This window comes from Dendropsophus ebraccatus, chromosome 12 (assembly GCF_027789765.1).
Source record: "Dendropsophus ebraccatus isolate aDenEbr1 chromosome 12, aDenEbr1.pat, whole genome shotgun sequence".
NCBI classification, from domain to species: domain Eukaryota; kingdom Metazoa; phylum Chordata; class Amphibia; order Anura; family Hylidae; genus Dendropsophus; species Dendropsophus ebraccatus.
In genome coordinates this window covers 24,245,383-24,264,077 of record NC_091465.1, presented here as the reverse complement: position 1 = coordinate 24,264,077, position 18,695 = coordinate 24,245,383, and the positions used below count along the sequence as shown (strand labels likewise).

Below are 18,695 nucleotides of genomic sequence, written 5' to 3'. Positions count from 1 at the left end.
TGCAGCTGTAAAAATCAGCGTTATCGGCCGCACATCTTTCTGGGTAAACAGGAGAACTGCAGCCAATAGTGCATTTAAATGGCCACGCGAACAATACAGCTTGCATTTATGCGGCCTTGGACATGCAATAAATCCAGCCTTGTAAAAGCACTGCAAGCGAGCGCCGGCCTTGTTGATCGGCACTAGTTTGCAGTCTTACTTGGCTGCATATTGGGTCATGTTAAAGGACCAGGGTTAGAATTGACAGACATCAGTGTCAAAAACTACTGACATGTACAAAGATCTGATTTGGGTCTGTGTGATGAGACCCCTGCCAATCGCTCAGCTAAGCACTTCTCTTCCAGTGTCTCTCCTTGCTGCAGGAGACAGATTCTATAGAAAGTCTATGAAGCCTGTCCCCGGCAGCAAGAAGAAAGATGGAGAGAGAAGTGCTTAGCTGAGCGATTGACAGGGGTCTCATCGTACAGAGCCAAACCAATCAAAACCTTTGACATGTCTCATAGAGCTACATAAAATGGTAGGAAATTTTAATTTGAAAATCTGTTTCGTTTTTTTTAATGCATGGCAGCAATCATTTAAAAAAAGTTGGACATAATAGTGGACATGACCTATAACCTGGGTACTATCAGAGGCCCCCATAACCTTTTTAAAGGAGAAGTCCGGTGAAAACGTTTATTAAAGTATTGTATTGCCCTCCAAAAGTTATACAAGTCACCAATATACACTTATTACGGGAAATGCACATAAAGTGCTTTTTTCTCTGCACTTACTACTGCATCAAGGCTTCACTTCCTGGATAACATGGTGATGTCACGACCCGACTCCCAGTGCTGTGCGGGCTGTGGCTGCTGGAGAGGATGATGGCGGGGGGACACTGAGGGACACAGGGCAATGGAGGGACACTGAGCATCCCTCTGCCATCATCCTCTCCAGCAGCCACAGCCCGCACAGCTCTGGGAGTCGGGTTGAGACATCACCATGTTATCCAGGAAGTGACATCACCATGTTATTCAGGAAGTGAAGCCTTGATGCAGTAGTAAGTGCAGGGAAAAAGCATTTCCTGTAATAAGTGTATATTGGTGATTTGTATAATTTTTGGGGGGCAATACAATACTTTAATAAAAACTATTTGCCAGACTTCTCCTTTAAGCTTTAACATGATAATCACTATTCAATAAAGAAAAAAAAAATCAGTGATGTAAACCCATTGATTGCTGAGGAAAAAACAAAAAAAAATAAAGCAGGCATACACTATAGTGACTGGTCCCTAGGTGTTTCAGCTAGCTTTGCATTGTTGCTTGCTAATAATGTTCATAGTGGTAGGTCCCACATTTCACCCACTGGTATGGCTTCACATTGAACCATTTGTCCATCAAGGGTCATTTTACACTGAATCAGGAATTAGAACAATGTAATGTAGATAAATACATGATATCGGATGATGTGCTTGGTACGGGCAGGTGATTTGCCAACACTGTCATTCAACCGCAACTCCTGTTCTGTGAGATAAGTGTCTGGAAGAATAAGAAAACTGGAAAACAAGTAGGATTTGCACTGAACTCCTCAGATACCCAAATCCAGAACTCTCTAGTCTCTGTGTAAGACCTCCAATCGTTGTCTCCTGGTGACCTTGTTGATCTAATGATGGCCGCCGTATAGCAGCAGAACAACAGTTACCATTAATGTCAATGGCAGTCATCGCAACCCATTCATTTTATTTCTCATGTGACTTCTGGTCCTGTCCTATTAGTGGTTCAGAGTCCTCAGTGTTGGACGGGGTGGTCAGCATTCGGATTGATTCCCGTTGATGCCGTCTTGCTTTGTTGTACAGCAGGACGCCAATGATCACGAACACAGTCCCAATGGCAGAAAGGCTGGTGATTTTATTCCCGAAAACAATAATACTGAGCCAAATAGAAAGGGCGTGTTTCACAGTGCTGGCAACGCTGCAACGACACAAGGAGTCACTGGTCAACAAAGTATTACTACTGTATGTGTCACGCTTTTACAGAGAGAAAAGCCAGTGTGAACAGAGTTTAAAGGGGTTGTCCAGTGTTAGTTTTTAATATACTGCTGGTATATAGAAAACAATAAAGAGCCTATGCTTACCTTTTTGAGCTCCCTCAGTGTCCTGGTTGCAGTGACGCTGGTGTTCCCAGCTGACCGCAAGGCCTCAACGTCCAAGATGAACTTGTCTCGGCAGCGACAGCCCGCTCAGCTAATTACTCGTTGTTGCGATGTCCCGTCTCAATTAGTGATTGGCTGAACAGGCTGTCACTCCAAGGACAAGTTAACCCCTTAGTGACCGCCGATACGGCTTTCTACGGCGGTCACTAATGGTCCTTATTCTGCTGCCATCAGCTTTTTACGGCGATGGCAGAGAATAAGGCTGCGGGGCCGGGACGGCCCCCACCCCATCCCCCCGGCTACCGGAGGTAGCTGAGGGGTTGGGGCAGTGTGTGAGGTCCGTCCCGGCCCCCCCCCTTACCGACGATCGCCGCTATTAACGTTATAGCGGCGACCGTCGGTAATGGAGATTACCGGTGCCGCCGCCACCTTTCATCTCCCCCCGCCGTGAATCTACGGCGGGGGGAGATGAAATAAGTATCCCCCAGACCTCAGATCAGCCCCCCCTAGTGCCCCGATAACTAACCCCCCTCCCCCGGCGGCCATCATTTCCAAGATGGCCGCCGCTATCGCTGTGAACCGACTAACGTCGGTTCACAGCGATTAAAAGGTTAAAATGAATGAAAGCCCCATGCTCTCCGCCACCGGAGGTAGCGGAGAGCATGGGGCAGTCATCGGGGACCCCCCTGTGGGGTCCCGGTACAAGCGATCAGCGGTATATACTATATACCGCTGATCGCTTGTGCCATGTGCTCCCGGCACTTTTTATCCCCTGTCACCATGAATGATTGGTGACAGGGGATAAAAAGTGATGTCCCCCCACCCCCCAAGTCGCCCCCCACCCCCCCTGTCACCCCCGTCCCCCAGTCACCCCCCCCCTTCCCCATATACTCACCGGATCGACGGAGCTCCTTCCTCCTCGACGTCCTGGCTGGTTATGAAGTGCGCATGCGCTTCACAACCAGCCAACTCTGAAAATTTAAAGTGACAGAGACCAATTTGGTCTCTGTCACTGAACTATGATTACTGAGATAGAAAATATCACAGTAATCATAGTAATACAGTGAAAATGAATATGTAAAGTACAAAAAGTGACAAACATACAAAAAAATAAAACACACACTTTTTATTATAGTAATAATTGCAGTTTACTCCCAAATTACCCCTAACCCCTCCCCAGATTACCCGTAACCACCGCACGTTGCCCGTAACCACCGCACGTTGCCCGTAACCACCGCACGTTGCCCGTAACCACCGCACGTTGCCCGTAACCACCGCACGTTGTCCGTAACCACCGCACGTTGCCCGTAACCACCACACGTTGCCCGTAACCACTGCACGTTGCCCGTAACCACCGCAAATTGCCAGTGACCCCCTCCAGATTGCCCGTAACCACCCCAAATTACATGTACCCACCCCAGATTACCTATAAGCACTTCAGTTTATCAGTAACAATCCCAGATTGTCTGTAACCCTTCCAGGTTGCACATAACCCCCCCAGGTTCCCCGTAATCATGCCAGATTACATGTAACCCCCCCAGATTGCACGTAACCACTGCGCGTTGCCTCTGACCACGCCACGATGCCTCTGACCACGCCACGATGCCTCTGACCACGCCACAATGCCTCTGACCACGCCACAATGCCTCTGACCACCGCACGTCGCCTCTGACCACCGCACGTCGCCTCTGACCACCGCACGTCGCCTCTGACCACCGCACGTCGCCTCTGACCACCGCACGTCGCCTCTGACCACCGCACGTCGCCTCTGACCACCGCACGTCGCCTCTGACCACCGCACGTCGCCTCTGACCACCGCACGTCGCCTCTGACCACCGCACGTCGCCTCTGACCACCGCACGTCGCCTCTGACCACCGCACGTCGCCTCTGACCACCGCACGTCGCCTCTGACCACCGCACGTCGCCTCTGACCACCGCACGTCGCCTCTGACCACCGCACCTTGCCTCTGACCACCGCACCTTGCCTCTGACCACCCCAAATTGCCAATGACCCCCTCCAGATTGCGGTGCCCATGTCAGATTACAGGTACCCACCCCAGATTGCCTATAAGAACTTCAGTTTATCCGTAACCACCCCACATTGCCCGTAACCACCCCACGTTGCCCGTAACCACCCCAGATTGTCAGTAAGCATTGCAGGTTGCCCGTAACCACCCCACGTTGCCCGTATCCACCCCAGATTGTCTGTAAGCACTGCAGGTTGCCCGTAACCACCCCACGTTTCCCGTAACCATCCCAGATTGTCTGTAAGCACAGCAGGTTGCCCGTAACCAGCCCACGTTGCCCGTTACCAGCCCACGTTGCCTGTAACCAGCCCACGTTGCCTGTAACCAGCCCACGTTGCCTGTAACCACCCCACGTTGCCCGTAACCACCACACGTTGCCCGTAACCACCGCACGTTGCCCGTAACCACCGCAAATTGCCAGTGACCCCCTCCAGATTGCCCGTAACCACCCCAAATTACATGTACCCACCCCAGATTACCTATAAGCACTTCAGTTTATCAGTAACAATCCCAGATTGTCTGTAACCCTTCCAGGTTGCACATAACCCCCCCCAGGTTCCCCGTAATCATGCCAGATTACATGTAACCCCCCCAGATTGCACGTAACCACTGCGCGTTGCCTCTGACCACGCCACGATGCCTCTGACCACGCCACGTCGCCTCTGACCACCGCACGTCGCCTCTGACCACGCCACGTCGCCTCTGACCACCGCACGTCGCCTCTGACCACGCCACGTCGCCTCTGACCACCGCACGTCGCCTCTGACCACCGCACGTCGCCTCTGACCACCGCACGTCGCCTCTGACCACCGCACGTCGCCTCTGACCACCGCACGTCGCCTCTGACCACCGCACGTCGCCTCTGACCACCGCACGTCGCCTCTGACCACCGCACGTCGCCTCTGACCACCGCACGTCGCCTCTGACCACCGCACGTCGCCTCTGACCACCGCACGTCGCCTCTGACCACCGCACGTCGCCTCTGACCACCGCACGTCGCCTCTGACCACCGCACGTCGCCTCTGACCACCGCACGTCGCCTCTGACCACCGCACGTCGCCTCTGACCACCGCACGTCGCCTCTGACCACCGCACGTCGCCTCTGACCACCGCACGTCGCCTCTGACCACCGCACGTCGCCTCTGACCACCGCACGTCGCCTCTGACCACCGCACGTCGCCTCTGACCACCGCACGTCGCCTCTGACCACCGCACGTCGCCTCTGACCACCCCAAATTGCCAATGACCCCCTCCAGATTGCGGTGCCCATGTCAGATTACAGGTACCCACCCCAGATTGCCTATAAGAACTTCAGTTTATCCGTAACCACCCCACATTGCCCGTAACCACCCCACGTTGCCCGTAACCACCCCAGATTGTCAGTAAGCATTGCAGGTTGCCCGTAACCACCCCACGTTGCCCGTATCCACCCCAGATTGTCTGTAAGCACTGCAGGTTGCCCGTAACCACCCCACGTTTCCCGTAACCATCCCAGATTGTCTGTAAGCACAGCAGGTTGCCCGTAACCAGCCCACGTTGCCCGTTACCAGCCCACGTTGCCTGTAACCAGCCCACGTTGCCTGTAACCAGCCCACGTTGCCTGTAACCAGCCCACGTTGCCTGTAACCACCCCACGTTGCCGTAACCACAGCAGGTTGCCCGTGACCACCACACGTTGCCCATAACCACCACACATTGCCCGTAACCACCCCGCGTTGCCTGTAACCACCCCACTTTGCCTGTAACCACAGCAGGTTGCCCGTGACCACCCCATGTTGTCCGTAACCACCCCAGATTACCTGTAACCACCTCAGGTTGCCCATAACCACCCCAGACTGTCTGTAACCACCCCACATTACCTGTAATCTAATTTTTTTTATCTTATTTTAGTAACTGCGCTATTCTAATAACCATTACTAGCTGCGGTTTTGCTCCTGTAAATCGGCGCTCCTTCCCTTCTGAGCCCTGCTGTGTGCCCATACAGTGGTTTATGCCCACATATGGGGTACCGTTGTACTCAGGAGAACCTGCGTTACAGATTTTGGGGTACGTTTTCTCTCCTGTTCCTCGTCAAATTGAGAAATTTCAAACTAAACCAACATATTATTGGAAAAATTCGAGTTTTTCATTTTTACTGGCCAATTTTGAATACTTTCCTCTAATACCTGTGGGGTAAAAATGCTCACCACACCCCAAGATGAATTCTTTGAGGGGTGCACTTTCCAAAATGGGGTGACTTTTGGGGGGAATCTATTCTGCTGACACTACAGGGGCTCTGCAAACGCACCTGGCGCTCAGAAACTTCTTCAGAAAAATCTGCACTGAAAATGCTAATTGGCGCTCCTTCCCTTCTGAGCCCGGCTGTGTGCCCATGCAGTGGTTTATGCCCACATATGGGGTACCGTTCTACTCAGGAGAACCTGCTTTACATATATTGGGGTGACATTTCTCTCCTGTTCCTCGTGAAATTGAGAAATTTCAAACTAAAGGAACATATTATTGGAAAAATTCGAGTTTTTCATTTTTACTGTCTACTTTTGAATACTTTCCTCAAATACCTGTGGGGTCAAAATGCTCACCACACCCCAAAATAAATTCTATGAGGGGTGCACTTTCCAAAATGGAGTGACTTATGGCGAGATTTTACTCCGCTAGCACTACAGGGGCGCTGCAAACGCACCTGGCGCTCAGAAACTTCTTCAGCAAAATCTGCATTGAAAAAGCTAATTGGCGCTCCTTCCCTTTTGAGCCCTCCTGTGTGCCCATGCAGTGGTTTACGCCCACATATGGGGTACCATTGTACTCAGGAGAACCTGCGTTACAAATTTTGTGGTACTTTTTTCCTCTTGTTCCTCGTGAAATTGAGAAATTTCAAACTAAAAGAACATAATATTGGAAAAATTTGAGTTTTTCATTTTTACTGTCTACTTTTGAATACTTTCCTCTAATACCTGTGGGGTCAAAATGGTCACCACACACCAAGATGAATACTTTGAGGGGTGCACTTTCCAAAATGGAGTGACTTTTGGGGGGGTTCTCTTCTACGGACACTACAGGGGCTCTGCAAACGCACCTGGCGCTCGGAAACTTCTTCAGCAAAATCTGCATTGAAAAAGCTAATTGGCGCTCCTTCCCTTCTGAGCCCTCCTGTGTGCCCATGCAGTGGTTTATGCCCACATATGGGGTACCATTGTACTCAGGAGAACCTGCGTTACAAATTTTGGGGTACTTTTTTCCTCTTGTTCCTCGTGAAATTGAGAAATTTCAAACTAAACGAACATATTATTGGAAGAATTCAAGTTTTTCATTTTTACTGTCTTCTTTTGAATACTTTCCTGTAATACCTGTGGGGTCAAAATGGTCACCACACACCAAGATGAATTCTTTGAGGGGTGTACTTTCCAAAATGGGGTGACTTATGGGGGGTTTTCTCTCTGCTGACACTACAGGGGCACTACAAACGCACCTGGCGCTCAGAAACTTCTTCAGCAAAATCTGCATTGGAAAAGCTAATTGGCGCTCCCTTCCTTCTGAGCCCTGCTGTGTGCCCATACAGTGGTTTACGCCCACATATGGGGTACCGTTGTACTCAAGAGAACCTGCATTACAAATTTTGGGGTGCTTTTTGTCTCATATTCCTTTTGAAAATGAGAAACTTTAATCTAAACGTATATATTATTGGAAAATTTAAATTTTCAATTTTTTTACTGCCTAATTGTGAATACTTTCCTCCAGCCCCTGTAGGGTTAAAATGCTCATTATACCCCTAGATTAATTCTTTAAGGTGTGTAGTTTCCAAAATGGGGTCACTTATGGGGGTTTTCAGGATACCAGACTTCTAAATCCATTTAAAAAAAGAACTGGTCCCTAAAAAAATCAGTTTCACGAAAATGTGATAATTTGCTGATAAATTTCTAAGCCCCATAACACCCTAAAAAAGTAAAATATGTTTACCAAATTATGCCAGAATAAAGAAGACATATTGGTAATGTGACTTAGTAACTAATTTATGTGCTACGACTTTCTTTTTTTAGAAGCAGAGAATTTCAAAGTTCATAAAATGCAAATTTTTTAAATTTTTCATGATATTTTGATGTTTTTCACAAAAAACACACAAAGTAGTGACCAAATTTTGCCACTAACATAAAGTGCCATATGTCACGAAAAAACAATCTCAGAATCGCTAGCATACGTTAAAGCATCACTGAGCTATGAGAGCATAAAGTGAGACAGGTCAGATTTTGAAAAATTAGCCTGGTCATTAAGGCCCAAACTAGCTGCAGCACAAAGGGGTTAAAGTGTCACTGTCGTATTTTTTTTTTTTTGCAGAAATCAATAGTCCAGGCGATTTTAAGAAACTTTGTAATTGGGTTTATTAGCCAAATCTGCCATTATCTGCATGTAAAAAGCCTTTTCCCAGGTCCCCCCCTCCTTCCTCTTTTTCATCCACTCTGAAAAATCAGAAAATTGTGACTTGTTGCAGGAGACGTCCCCTGTCTGTTCTAGGGAGAGGGGAGGGGGGAGGAGGAAGGAGGGAGTTAGCCGGCAGCAGAAAGCAGATAACAGAGGATTAGGAGCTGGGTGACAGCTGTAATCTGAGCTCAGACAGGTCACTGGTGATGGTCAGAACAGATAACGAGTGAGGGATTTGTAGATTAACTCTTTGTTGTCCTGTTTTGGTCTTTTCTTTAGCTCTCTCCATAGGAGAACAATGAAGACAGGGGGGAGAGCTTCAAACTGCTTTTTCACGACAAAAATGCATTTTTCGGATAATAAACCCAATTACAAAGTTTCTTAAAATCGCCTGGACTATTGATTTCTGCAAAAAAAAAATTCACGACAGTGACACTTTAATCACGGAAGTGGAGGCTCTACAGTCGGGGGGGGAAACGGGCGACACCACAACAGTAAACCAGGGGAGCGCAGAGATTCACCTACTGTCAAACAAGCCATTTAAAAAGTTATCCAGGCTTAGCAAAACATGGCTGCTTTCTTTCAGAAACTGCACAACTTGCCTCCAGTTCTATTTAAGTAAATGGAGCTGAATTGCAATATGCACACAACCTGGAGTGGTGCTGTTTTTTTTTCCCCAAGAAAGTTGCCATGTTTTGTCTAATCAGGGAAAAGACATTTAAATCTTTCTTTACTAACTATTCCCATCCTATAAAGTGATGCCATATTTTTAGGATCTACAATCACTTTAGGACTGATGGTTGTCCTGTAGGTATCATGTGCTATAATGCTTCAGTCAAAATAGATATTATAATTAATAAGAAAAAATAAATATAATATTATAAAATAATAATAATAATAATAATAATAATAATAATAATAATAATAATAATAATAATAATAATAAATAATAATAATAATAATAATAATAATAAAATAATATTTTTTTGTTCATTTTAATACCTGAATGTTACGGGCGATATCTTCCCCATTAGCGCGTAGGCTGTGACGCTTTGTAGGTGGAATAAGACTCCATCAATAAGTAGTAATACAATGACGTCCCAGTTGTAGTTGAATCTTCTCCCACTTTTCCCAATCAATGGCATGTCCTACAGAAAGCAGAGAGAATGCCACTTATATATGCAGTTTTATCAATGTACATTACAGTATACCGTTCTGCTGGTGTATATGACAATCATAGTGTCAGTATAGAGATAAACAAAGCCTTATAGAGAACTAATCCTTCTCACTACTATGAAGGTAAGTAATGCTACATTTAGGTCACTCCCTAGTTGCTATTAAGAAGGTAATCTGTATCTAGCTCCATATACTTACATAACAATACTCAGGCATGCCAAATGAGGTAAGAGAGAAAAAAAGCAGCACATAAAACACTGACAAAAACACAGCACATCACCACTCATATGCATACGTCTTCTCTCCTTGAGATGTACGGTACTTCCTTGGAGACATCCTGCTCTGCTTCTCACTTACTACATGTCATTATAATGGAGGTTCACCCAGAAAATAGGAAAGAATTCTTCTCTCTGGGAAAAATAGGGTTCAAAGGGGATTTTCTAGTGTTTTTAAAATGATGGTCCAACTTTGGGATAAGAGCGGGGGGGGGGGCAGACTCCAGGAACTGTCCAGAGCAGTAGCAAATCCCCAATAGAAAACCTCTCCTGCTCTGGACAGTTCCCGTCATGGACAGAGGTGGCAGCAGAGAGCACTGTGTCAAACTGGAAAGAATAACCACTTCATGCAGGACATACACCAGCTGATAAGTATTGGAATAATCGAGACTTTTAAATAGAAGTAATTTGCAAATATGTATAACTTTCTGACACCAGCTGATCTGAAAACAATTATTTTTTCCACCTGAGTACCCCTTTAAGTAGTGGCTATGCATGGTATTGTAACTCTTTCTATTCACTACAAAAAAGGAATACCACATGGTATTTGTTTGCTTTTAACATTGTGGCCAATGGCTGATATATGCCAGCGTATAAAACATCACAGGTATTCAATGAAAATGCTCCCAGTCTATATCAAGCCGGTACAGTTGTAGTGCAATATGAACAAAGCCGTGGAGCCCTATTAGACAGCCTGATGCTTGCTGTAAACAAGCAGTAATCCATAGATCAGTGCTCCATTAGAGACTATTACATGGCTCGAGCAGTATGTGGAGCGATCCCTGCCATCATTAGTCTGCTGTACGTCCCCTATTACACAGGGTATCATGCGGCCCACATGTATTGATTTCCTTAATATGAGTCCAGAGGGGCTGCCCGGGTGATCGCTGATCGTCCGGGCAGCCCATAGCATATAGCAGCAGTCTGCTCCTATTCCACGGAGCAACAGCAGCAGATCATTGCTGTACGAGTCGTTTGTCTTTCAATGTTAAAAGACAAACGACTGCAACGATCAGTCGACATCGTTCATGTCGGCTGATCGTTGCCTTCTATTACACGGAACGATTATCGGCCGTAACAGCTGATAATCGTTCCGTGTAATAGGACCTTAAGAGTATGCTGTGAAGACTACTCAGCTACTTCCATATGTGATTCTGCAGGTTTGTATTACTCACCATCAAGAAAATCCATGTCGGGATTAACATGATCACGGCTGCAGCGCTTGTGTAAAACTGGAGTTCAGGAGGTCTGGAAAAAATAACATCAAAGTCATCAAAATAACCAGAAACTCTAATACGAAAAGAATAATCTGTCCCTTAGGTTAGGTTTACACTTCTAGCTATGGTGGATACCACATAGTGGCATTCGTAGTACAGAAGTATATCGTACAAATGTACTTCACACAACATGCTTTTTTTTTTTTTTACAAGATCCATTTGGATGGAACAGAACGGTAGTCTGCATTATTTTATCCTGACTTCTATCCTCAGTCGGGTAAATAAGGCTCCATGGATCCATGCGCTAAAGTTTTTTTGCAGAAATCAATAGTCCAGGCGATTTTAAGAAACTTTGTATTCGGGTTTATTAGCCGAAAAATGCATTTTTAATCATGAGAAAGCAGTTTGAAGCTCTCCCCTCTGTCTTCATGGTTTTCTATGGAGAGAGGAGGGGTGGAGGGAGATGAGGCACCAAAACAGGACAACAAAGAGTTAATTTACAGCTACATCACCAGGCTATCTCCTCTGAAAGTCAGCACTGACCTCTGATTACGGCTTTCATACAGCTCCCACTGTGTAATCCTTTGTTCTCTGCTGCTGACTAATCTCCCTCCTCCCCCCTCCCCTCTCCATAGAACACAGGGACTGATGTAAAAGTCGAGATTTCCTGATAATGAGCAGTGGATGAGAGAGAGGAAGGGGGGGGGGGGGGACCTGGGGAAATGCAGATAATGGCATATTTGCCTAATAAACCCAATTACAAAGTTTCTTAAAATCGCCTGGACTATTGATTTCTGGGAAAAATTTAAAAATAAGACAGTGACACTTTAAACAAAGCCTATTAGACACTGCTCTAACACTGTGTGAATTGACTTAACTGAAGGATAGTGTACTCATGGTGTCCACGAGAAAAAACAAAAACAAAAAACACCTCCATAATTTATATGCCAGTGTTGAAGTGTATTTGAATCATCTTCTCTCACCTCTATGGCATAGGGTTGTCCCATATAAAACAAGGTGACTACTATATCTATCCTGACAAGTTGGAGCAGATCATCTATTTGCCTGCATAATGAGGTAGCTATGTATAGAACTGCCGGTCTGGGTTCCCATGGGTTCTGCCACAATACTTCGCATTTATTCATAAACAATCCAAGCAGGAACTTTCTGCTAGAGAAGCAAAAAGCAGGGTACAATAGAAAAGAACAATACTTAAAGTGACACTGTCCCCCCCTTTTTGCATTCTGACATCTCTACACAGGTGTAAAGGGTAAATTTAGCAGTTTTCCTACCTTATTTTATATCATACGTCATGATGCTTGTTCAAGTAAAAAGTAATCTTTTATCAACTGCAAATTGTGCTAAGTGGGCGGGGCTTCACAGCAACAGCGCCACTTAGACCCATCCACAGCGCCAGCTTTGGCCCCGCCGCTCTGCGGCATTATCAGCCCATAGGCCCCGCCCCCAAGGTGGTGAGGCCTAGACCTTTAGGCCAGCCTGTTCCAATGGTTGGTGAGGGGACAGGGCCTATGTACCGATGACGTCACAGAGGGGCGGGGCCAATGGTGGCACAATGAACGGGGCTAAGTGGCACTGTTGCCGTGAAGCCCCGTCCATTCAGCACAATCTGCAGTTGATAAAAGATCACTTTTTTACTTGAACAAGCACCATGATGTATGATGTAAAATAAGGTATGAAAACTGCTAAATTTACAGATTACACCTGTGTAGAGATGTCAGAATGCAAAAATGGGGGGACAGTGTTTTCCAATTTAACCTTGCTTGTCCCCTATCCACAAGATAGGGGACAAGTATGAGATTGCAGGGGTCTGACCTCTGTGCCCTTCCAGGATCTCTGGATTGGCATGCCTGGTTCCTCTGTTATCAATGGAGCCACGGGTTCATTCTCTAAGGAGCTGTGTGTTGGATTTGGCTCTCTTCAATGGCTCCATATATAACAAAAGGAGCTCCACGGGGAAGGTCGTAACCCCCACAATCTCATACTTGTCCCCTATCCTGTGGATAGGGAACAGGTTTAAATTGGAAAAACACTTTTACTGGTAAAATGGTGGAAAACGCTCGTAAGCAGCGATATTCACTTGCCTCCCACTACTCTCCCAGTTTCTAATGTTATTCTATCATCTGCTAGTGTCACTGGTCAGCTATCAGCATTAAAGGGGACGATATACTTACGAAAATTTGTATTTATCTCCGCTGAGGAGTTTCTTTGAGAAGACGTTCTGCAAGCTGAAATGACAAATACAGCATATGAATAACATACCTGAAAATAAACAGGGAACAACCAATCCTGTAAAACCATTCTGCCACCATAAACAATTCTGCCAGGTTATGTTGTATCTAAAGCACTTGAAATGAATGTTGCAGGCAATGTATGAAAAAATGTAGGCATTTTCCCTTTGTTTGTTTTTAATTCGCTATATTTGTTACATAGGAGATGGCCATTATTATCAGCATTTGTACCAATAATCCATGGGACAAAGTATTTTTCCATAGGCCATCATTGTATGTTACGTTCACACCGATATGGATGTAATATTGACGTATTTCTACATCCGTGTTATAGCTGCAAGTCTCATCCTGTCCAGATAGCTTGTGCGTCAGGCCAGTCATTCTGGAGGCTTTTATGGGAAGGGTGCCTGAACACCAAAATCTAACTAGTGAGGACAGAGGACCATGATATCTTACCAGTCCATGATATTGGTGGACAAGGCTGCCGAGAAGCCCAGCACATTAAAACTGATTTCTGTTGCAGTACAGAGGGCGAGCCCCGCCATGACAGGGAGGAGGGACAGATTCACCATCATTCCTGCGAGAGAGCAATTTCATCAGTAATCACCAGATGTCAGAACAACATGATCTGTAGAATCTTATAACATATTCATAAGGAATATTCATATTCATATTTATATTCTGATGAGGATCCAATCCCTGCAGGACTGCTGTAACTGAGGCCGGGCTCACACCACCATATTTATGCCATCAGTCACAGGTATCTACTGTGAGCCCATGGCTTGAAGAGAGTTGCCAAGTGACTCTGGTGTTCTAGTCACTGGGCAACAGAGTTCGGCCTGGTATGTAAGGCTAGGTTCACACTACGTTTTCAGCATCCGTTTAATGGATCCGTTCTCTTTAACAGTCAAAAAAGTAGTGTCAACAGTACTTTATTGTGCGTCAAAAAAAACGCATCCGTTTTGATCAGTTTTTTTTTTTTTTTTTTTTTTTATAATGGAAGTCAATGGAAAAACGGATCAAAAACGGATGCACACAAATGCATGTTTTTTGCAAAAAAAAGCGGATCTGTTAAAAACGGATGCTGAAAACGCAGTGTGAACCTAGCCTTACAGTAACCATCAACATCCCTTTTTTTTTTTTTTTTTTTTTTTTTTTAAAAGGATGCTGATGGATACTAGTGAGGTACTACGCAAACAAAGTGTGAACCCAGCCTAATAAGGATGTAGTTTGGGTCTTTTGGCAAAGATAGGTCTATGCCTGACACCACATCAAAACATTACCATAATGCAAAATGGCATCAAGGGCCAGGACAGTGCAATGAAGCATATAAAGCAAGGAAGGGGGAACCTTCAGCCCTCAAGCTGTTGCAAAACTACATTTCCCATCATGCCTGGACAGCCAAAGCGACAGCTTTGGCTGTCCAGGCATGATGGGAATTGTAGTTTTGCAACAGCTGGAGGGCCGAAGGTTCCCAATCCAATGATATAATGGGTCTGAAGGTAAAGTCAGTACTCACCAGTGTACTCCCCTAATATCAGTCTGGACATTATGACTGTGAAAATAGGTGCAGAGCTTTTAACAGTTTCTGCGAAGGAGACAGCTACATTCTTCAAGCTGACCAGCCCCAGCACCACAGTGGAGAACCTGAAATAAAGAAAGCAACATGATGTTCAGCAAACTAGATTTCATTGCAAGAAAGATGGAAATGCAGTTATCAAGTCTTCCTTCTTACAAAATACTGTCCCGCTTTATGACTAGTCTATAGACACATCATTTCGCATGTCCGCGTCATCCACAGGATGTTGTTTGTCATGTAACCTTTGCGTTATATAGTGCAGCTTCACTATGGAACTAATTGCATTAGGGGAATAACTTCCAGAATATAATGTTATTACTGAGAACAATCCTTTCTCTGAAGATCCATGGAGACTTGCAGACTATGGGATTTTTGTCAGCAATTCTATCTTTATTACTTTTTTTATTCTTTATTTAAAGTGTACCTGTTTTAAAAATTTTTTGCAGAAATCAATAGTACAGGTGATTTTTAGAAACTTTGAAATTGGGTTTATTAGCCGAAAAATGCATTTTTTATCATGAAAAAGCAGTTTGAAGCTCTCCCCCCGTCTTCATTGTTATCTATGGAGAGGGGAGGGGTGCAGGGAGATGAGGCACCAAAACAGGACAACAAAGAGTTAATTTACAGCTACATCACCGGGCTCTAACCTTTGAGGCAGCACTGACCTCTCTGACCTCTGAAAATGGCTTTCACACAGGTCCCCCTGTGTAATCCTTTGTTCTCTGCTGGCGACTAATCTCTCTCCCTGGGTAAAGACTTTTTGAATGCAGATAATTGCATATTTGCCTACTAAACTTTTTTTTTTAAATCGCCTGGACTATTGATTTCTGCAGAGAAAAAAAAAAAAAAAAAAAAAAAAAAACACACAACACGACAGCGACACTTCACAGATCACAGAATGAAAGACTAGCAACATCACCACCGTTCCACCAAACATAGGCACGAGCATACAATGTCAATGACTGGGAAGTAATTCCATCTGTATTTGATCAGTTTCACATTATATTCCAGAATTTACCTTAAGGATGCGTTCACACATAACTGGTCCACAGCAGATTTCTCGCTGCGAATTCGCAGTGAGATCCGCTGTGGATCTCTTCCCTGTACACTCATGGGCAGACAAACTCGCAGCAGGATGCACATCCCGATGTGAGTATGTCCGCAGCCCGCCCAGTTAACCCCCCCGCCGTCGGAGCTTATACATTACCTTCTCCCAGCTCCAGCTTGCTTCGGGGCTCCTGATTGGCCGAGCAAGCTAGAGTGGGGACCAGGTGAAGTAAATGCTCCGGCGGCTGGGGTTAATGGGGCTGCTGATGTTCATCCCGCGGCAGCGAGAAATCCGATGTGGAACAGTTACGTGTGAACGCACCCTTAAGCTACCTTAATTGGCCGAGTACTGCAGGTCTGATTCCAGAAACCTCAGTTTGGCTGGTAGAGGGCATTCATTGGGCCAGGGATCCCCAACCTGCAACCCTCCAGCTGTTGCAAAACTACAATTCCCTTCATGCTTCAGCTGTCCAGGCATAAAGGGAATTATAGTTTAGCAACAGCTGAAGGGCCACGAGTTTGACACCTGTTCAATAGACCCTGCTACCAGGGTCAGTTCTAGGTCTTTGTGGGTGACCTTCAACCCAATGCAATGGAATCATAAATGACACTTGGGATCTCTACGTTGCACCTCCTTGTCAGGGATCATTGACCCCTTTAAAGTCCAAACACGGTACAAGCAGAACTTTCAATATTTGTGTGCCGCCTCCCTGACACACAAGGCAAACCTCAATACAATAATTTTCAGTCATTTATTATTCCAATGTGGAAACTTAAAGGTAGATGTCAAACAGCGTATTTATGTCACCAATATGGGGACTGCCAAAAGCTTAGTACTTCCACTGATGCCTGCATCTCATGTTTCAGGACCACTACCACTTTATCAAGCCTTTCCACCCTTAAAGTGGTACTCAAAACTCAAATCTTCTAGCTGCTGTATGTCCTGCAGAAAGGGGGGTATTCTTTCCAGTCTGACACAGTGCTCTCTGCTGCCACCTCTGTCTATGTCAGGAACTTTCCAGAGCAGGAGAGGGTTTGCTACTATTCTGGACAGTTCCTGACATGGACAGAAGTGGCAGCAGAGAGCACAGTGTCAGACTGGAAAGAATACAGCATTTACTGCAGGACATACAGCAGCTGATAAGTACTGGGAAACAATTTAGCACCTTTAACCAAAGAAAGTAGTACTATGCCATCTCAGACCTTACTTTACACTGTTACACTAGAGGTCACCCAGTGTTTTTTTTTTCACTCTAGGGGTCATCATACCTTAAACTTGAAGGCTTATACGTATATGTATATAAGGCTTATATGTATCCTTATATGTATACGTATATAAGGCTTATATGTATCCTTGCTATGGGACTCTAGTTGGTGTATCGCCACCCAGATAATGGGGCAGCTATGTAACATGCATGGCCGGATTTCTAGTCTGTGCCCTGCACTTCTTTTTCACAGCTTTAGGCTAAGTACACACTACGTAAAACTACGGCAGTTGTTGCCGATGGCAACAACGGCCGTACGTTTACCGCGGTGGAACAATGCCTTACTTTCAATGGGATCCCAGCCGGAGCGTACACACATCGTATGCGCTCCGGCCGAGATCCCATACGCAGCTGCAAATAACTGACATGTCAGTTTTCTGCGGCCGGAATTCACTGAATTCCGGCCGCAGAAAGACCTGTCAGTTCACACAGTGAAGCGAGCGGCTCCGGCAGCTCGCTTCACTGTGGGCTATGGAAAGCTCTGATGTGGGCGCGCGCTGATGCGCCCGCATCAGAGCTCCACGGCCTGAAAGATCATCCGGCCGGTACTTAAGTACCGGCCGGGATGATCCGTGCAGAGACCGGCCGCTCCATGACCCGGCCGGGTCACGGAACGGCCGGTCTATTACTTTGTGTGAACATAGCCTTAAAAAGGGATATTCTAAGATAAAATAAATTGTCGGCTATGCTGGATAGGGGACAAGTTATTTTATCTTTTTATACCCCTTTAATGTCACAGTAGTTTATCACCTTTATCTGAGAGGCACACCATTATGACCTGCTATACAATTGTTCAGACGCCCTTTTACTAGCCAACAAAGTGAATAATTACGGTATACAATTTTACAGTCACATTTAACAGGCTTTATGTCACACAGGAATTTAAAGCCACGACAGCATGAACATTTGTACAGCTAGTTATTGCAAGAACATGGCATGGCTTTAGAATTTATTTAAAACATGGCTGCTTTCTTCCAGTAACACCAGCACTAGTCTTCAGTTTAGGTACGAGTTTGCAGCTCAGTTCTATTGGCGTGAATAGAGCTGAATTGTGATACCATACACAACATGAGGACAAGGGTTTTCAAGAAAGTAGCTGTGCTTTTAAAAGGGGTTGTCCAGGATTAGAAAGCATGTATCACAAGGATTTTCCTTAGTTGCCTGGCGGGTGGAGGTGGATGGGAAGAAGAAGGATCAGCTGACTATCCTTGCACACAGCTCTTTACTGATTACTACTTGAGATGAGGGGAAAAAGGTGAGCAAGTAGTTGCTAATCTTTTTGTTTCTGCACAAATGGATGCACCCCCTACAAGTGCAAC

The 18,695-nt window shown here is 45.6% G+C and overlaps 1 protein-coding gene across 7 annotated transcripts in view; it reads right to left on the bottom strand.

Moving 5' to 3' along the window:
- Window positions 1-1,695: 1,695 nt before the first annotated feature.
- The window catches only part of SLC35E2B (solute carrier family 35 member E2B), a 36,475-nt gene continuing 19,475 nt past the window's right edge, over window positions 1,696-18,695 (bottom strand). For all 7 annotated transcript variants that reach the window (XM_069946994.1, XM_069946992.1, XM_069946995.1 and 4 more), the window contains 6 exons: window positions 15,005-15,132; window positions 13,942-14,062; window positions 13,429-13,482; window positions 11,195-11,267; window positions 9,571-9,716; window positions 1,696-1,946 (listed from right to left, as the gene is read on the bottom strand). In XM_069946994.1, coding sequence (XP_069803095.1) covers window positions 1,715-1,946; window positions 9,571-9,716; window positions 11,195-11,267; window positions 13,429-13,482; window positions 13,942-14,062; window positions 15,005-15,132 — 754 coding nt within the window. In that variant the 3' untranslated portion in view covers window positions 1,696-1,714. The remainder of the gene's footprint in view (window positions 1,947-9,570; window positions 9,717-11,194; window positions 11,268-13,428; window positions 13,483-13,941; window positions 14,063-15,004; window positions 15,133-18,695) is intronic.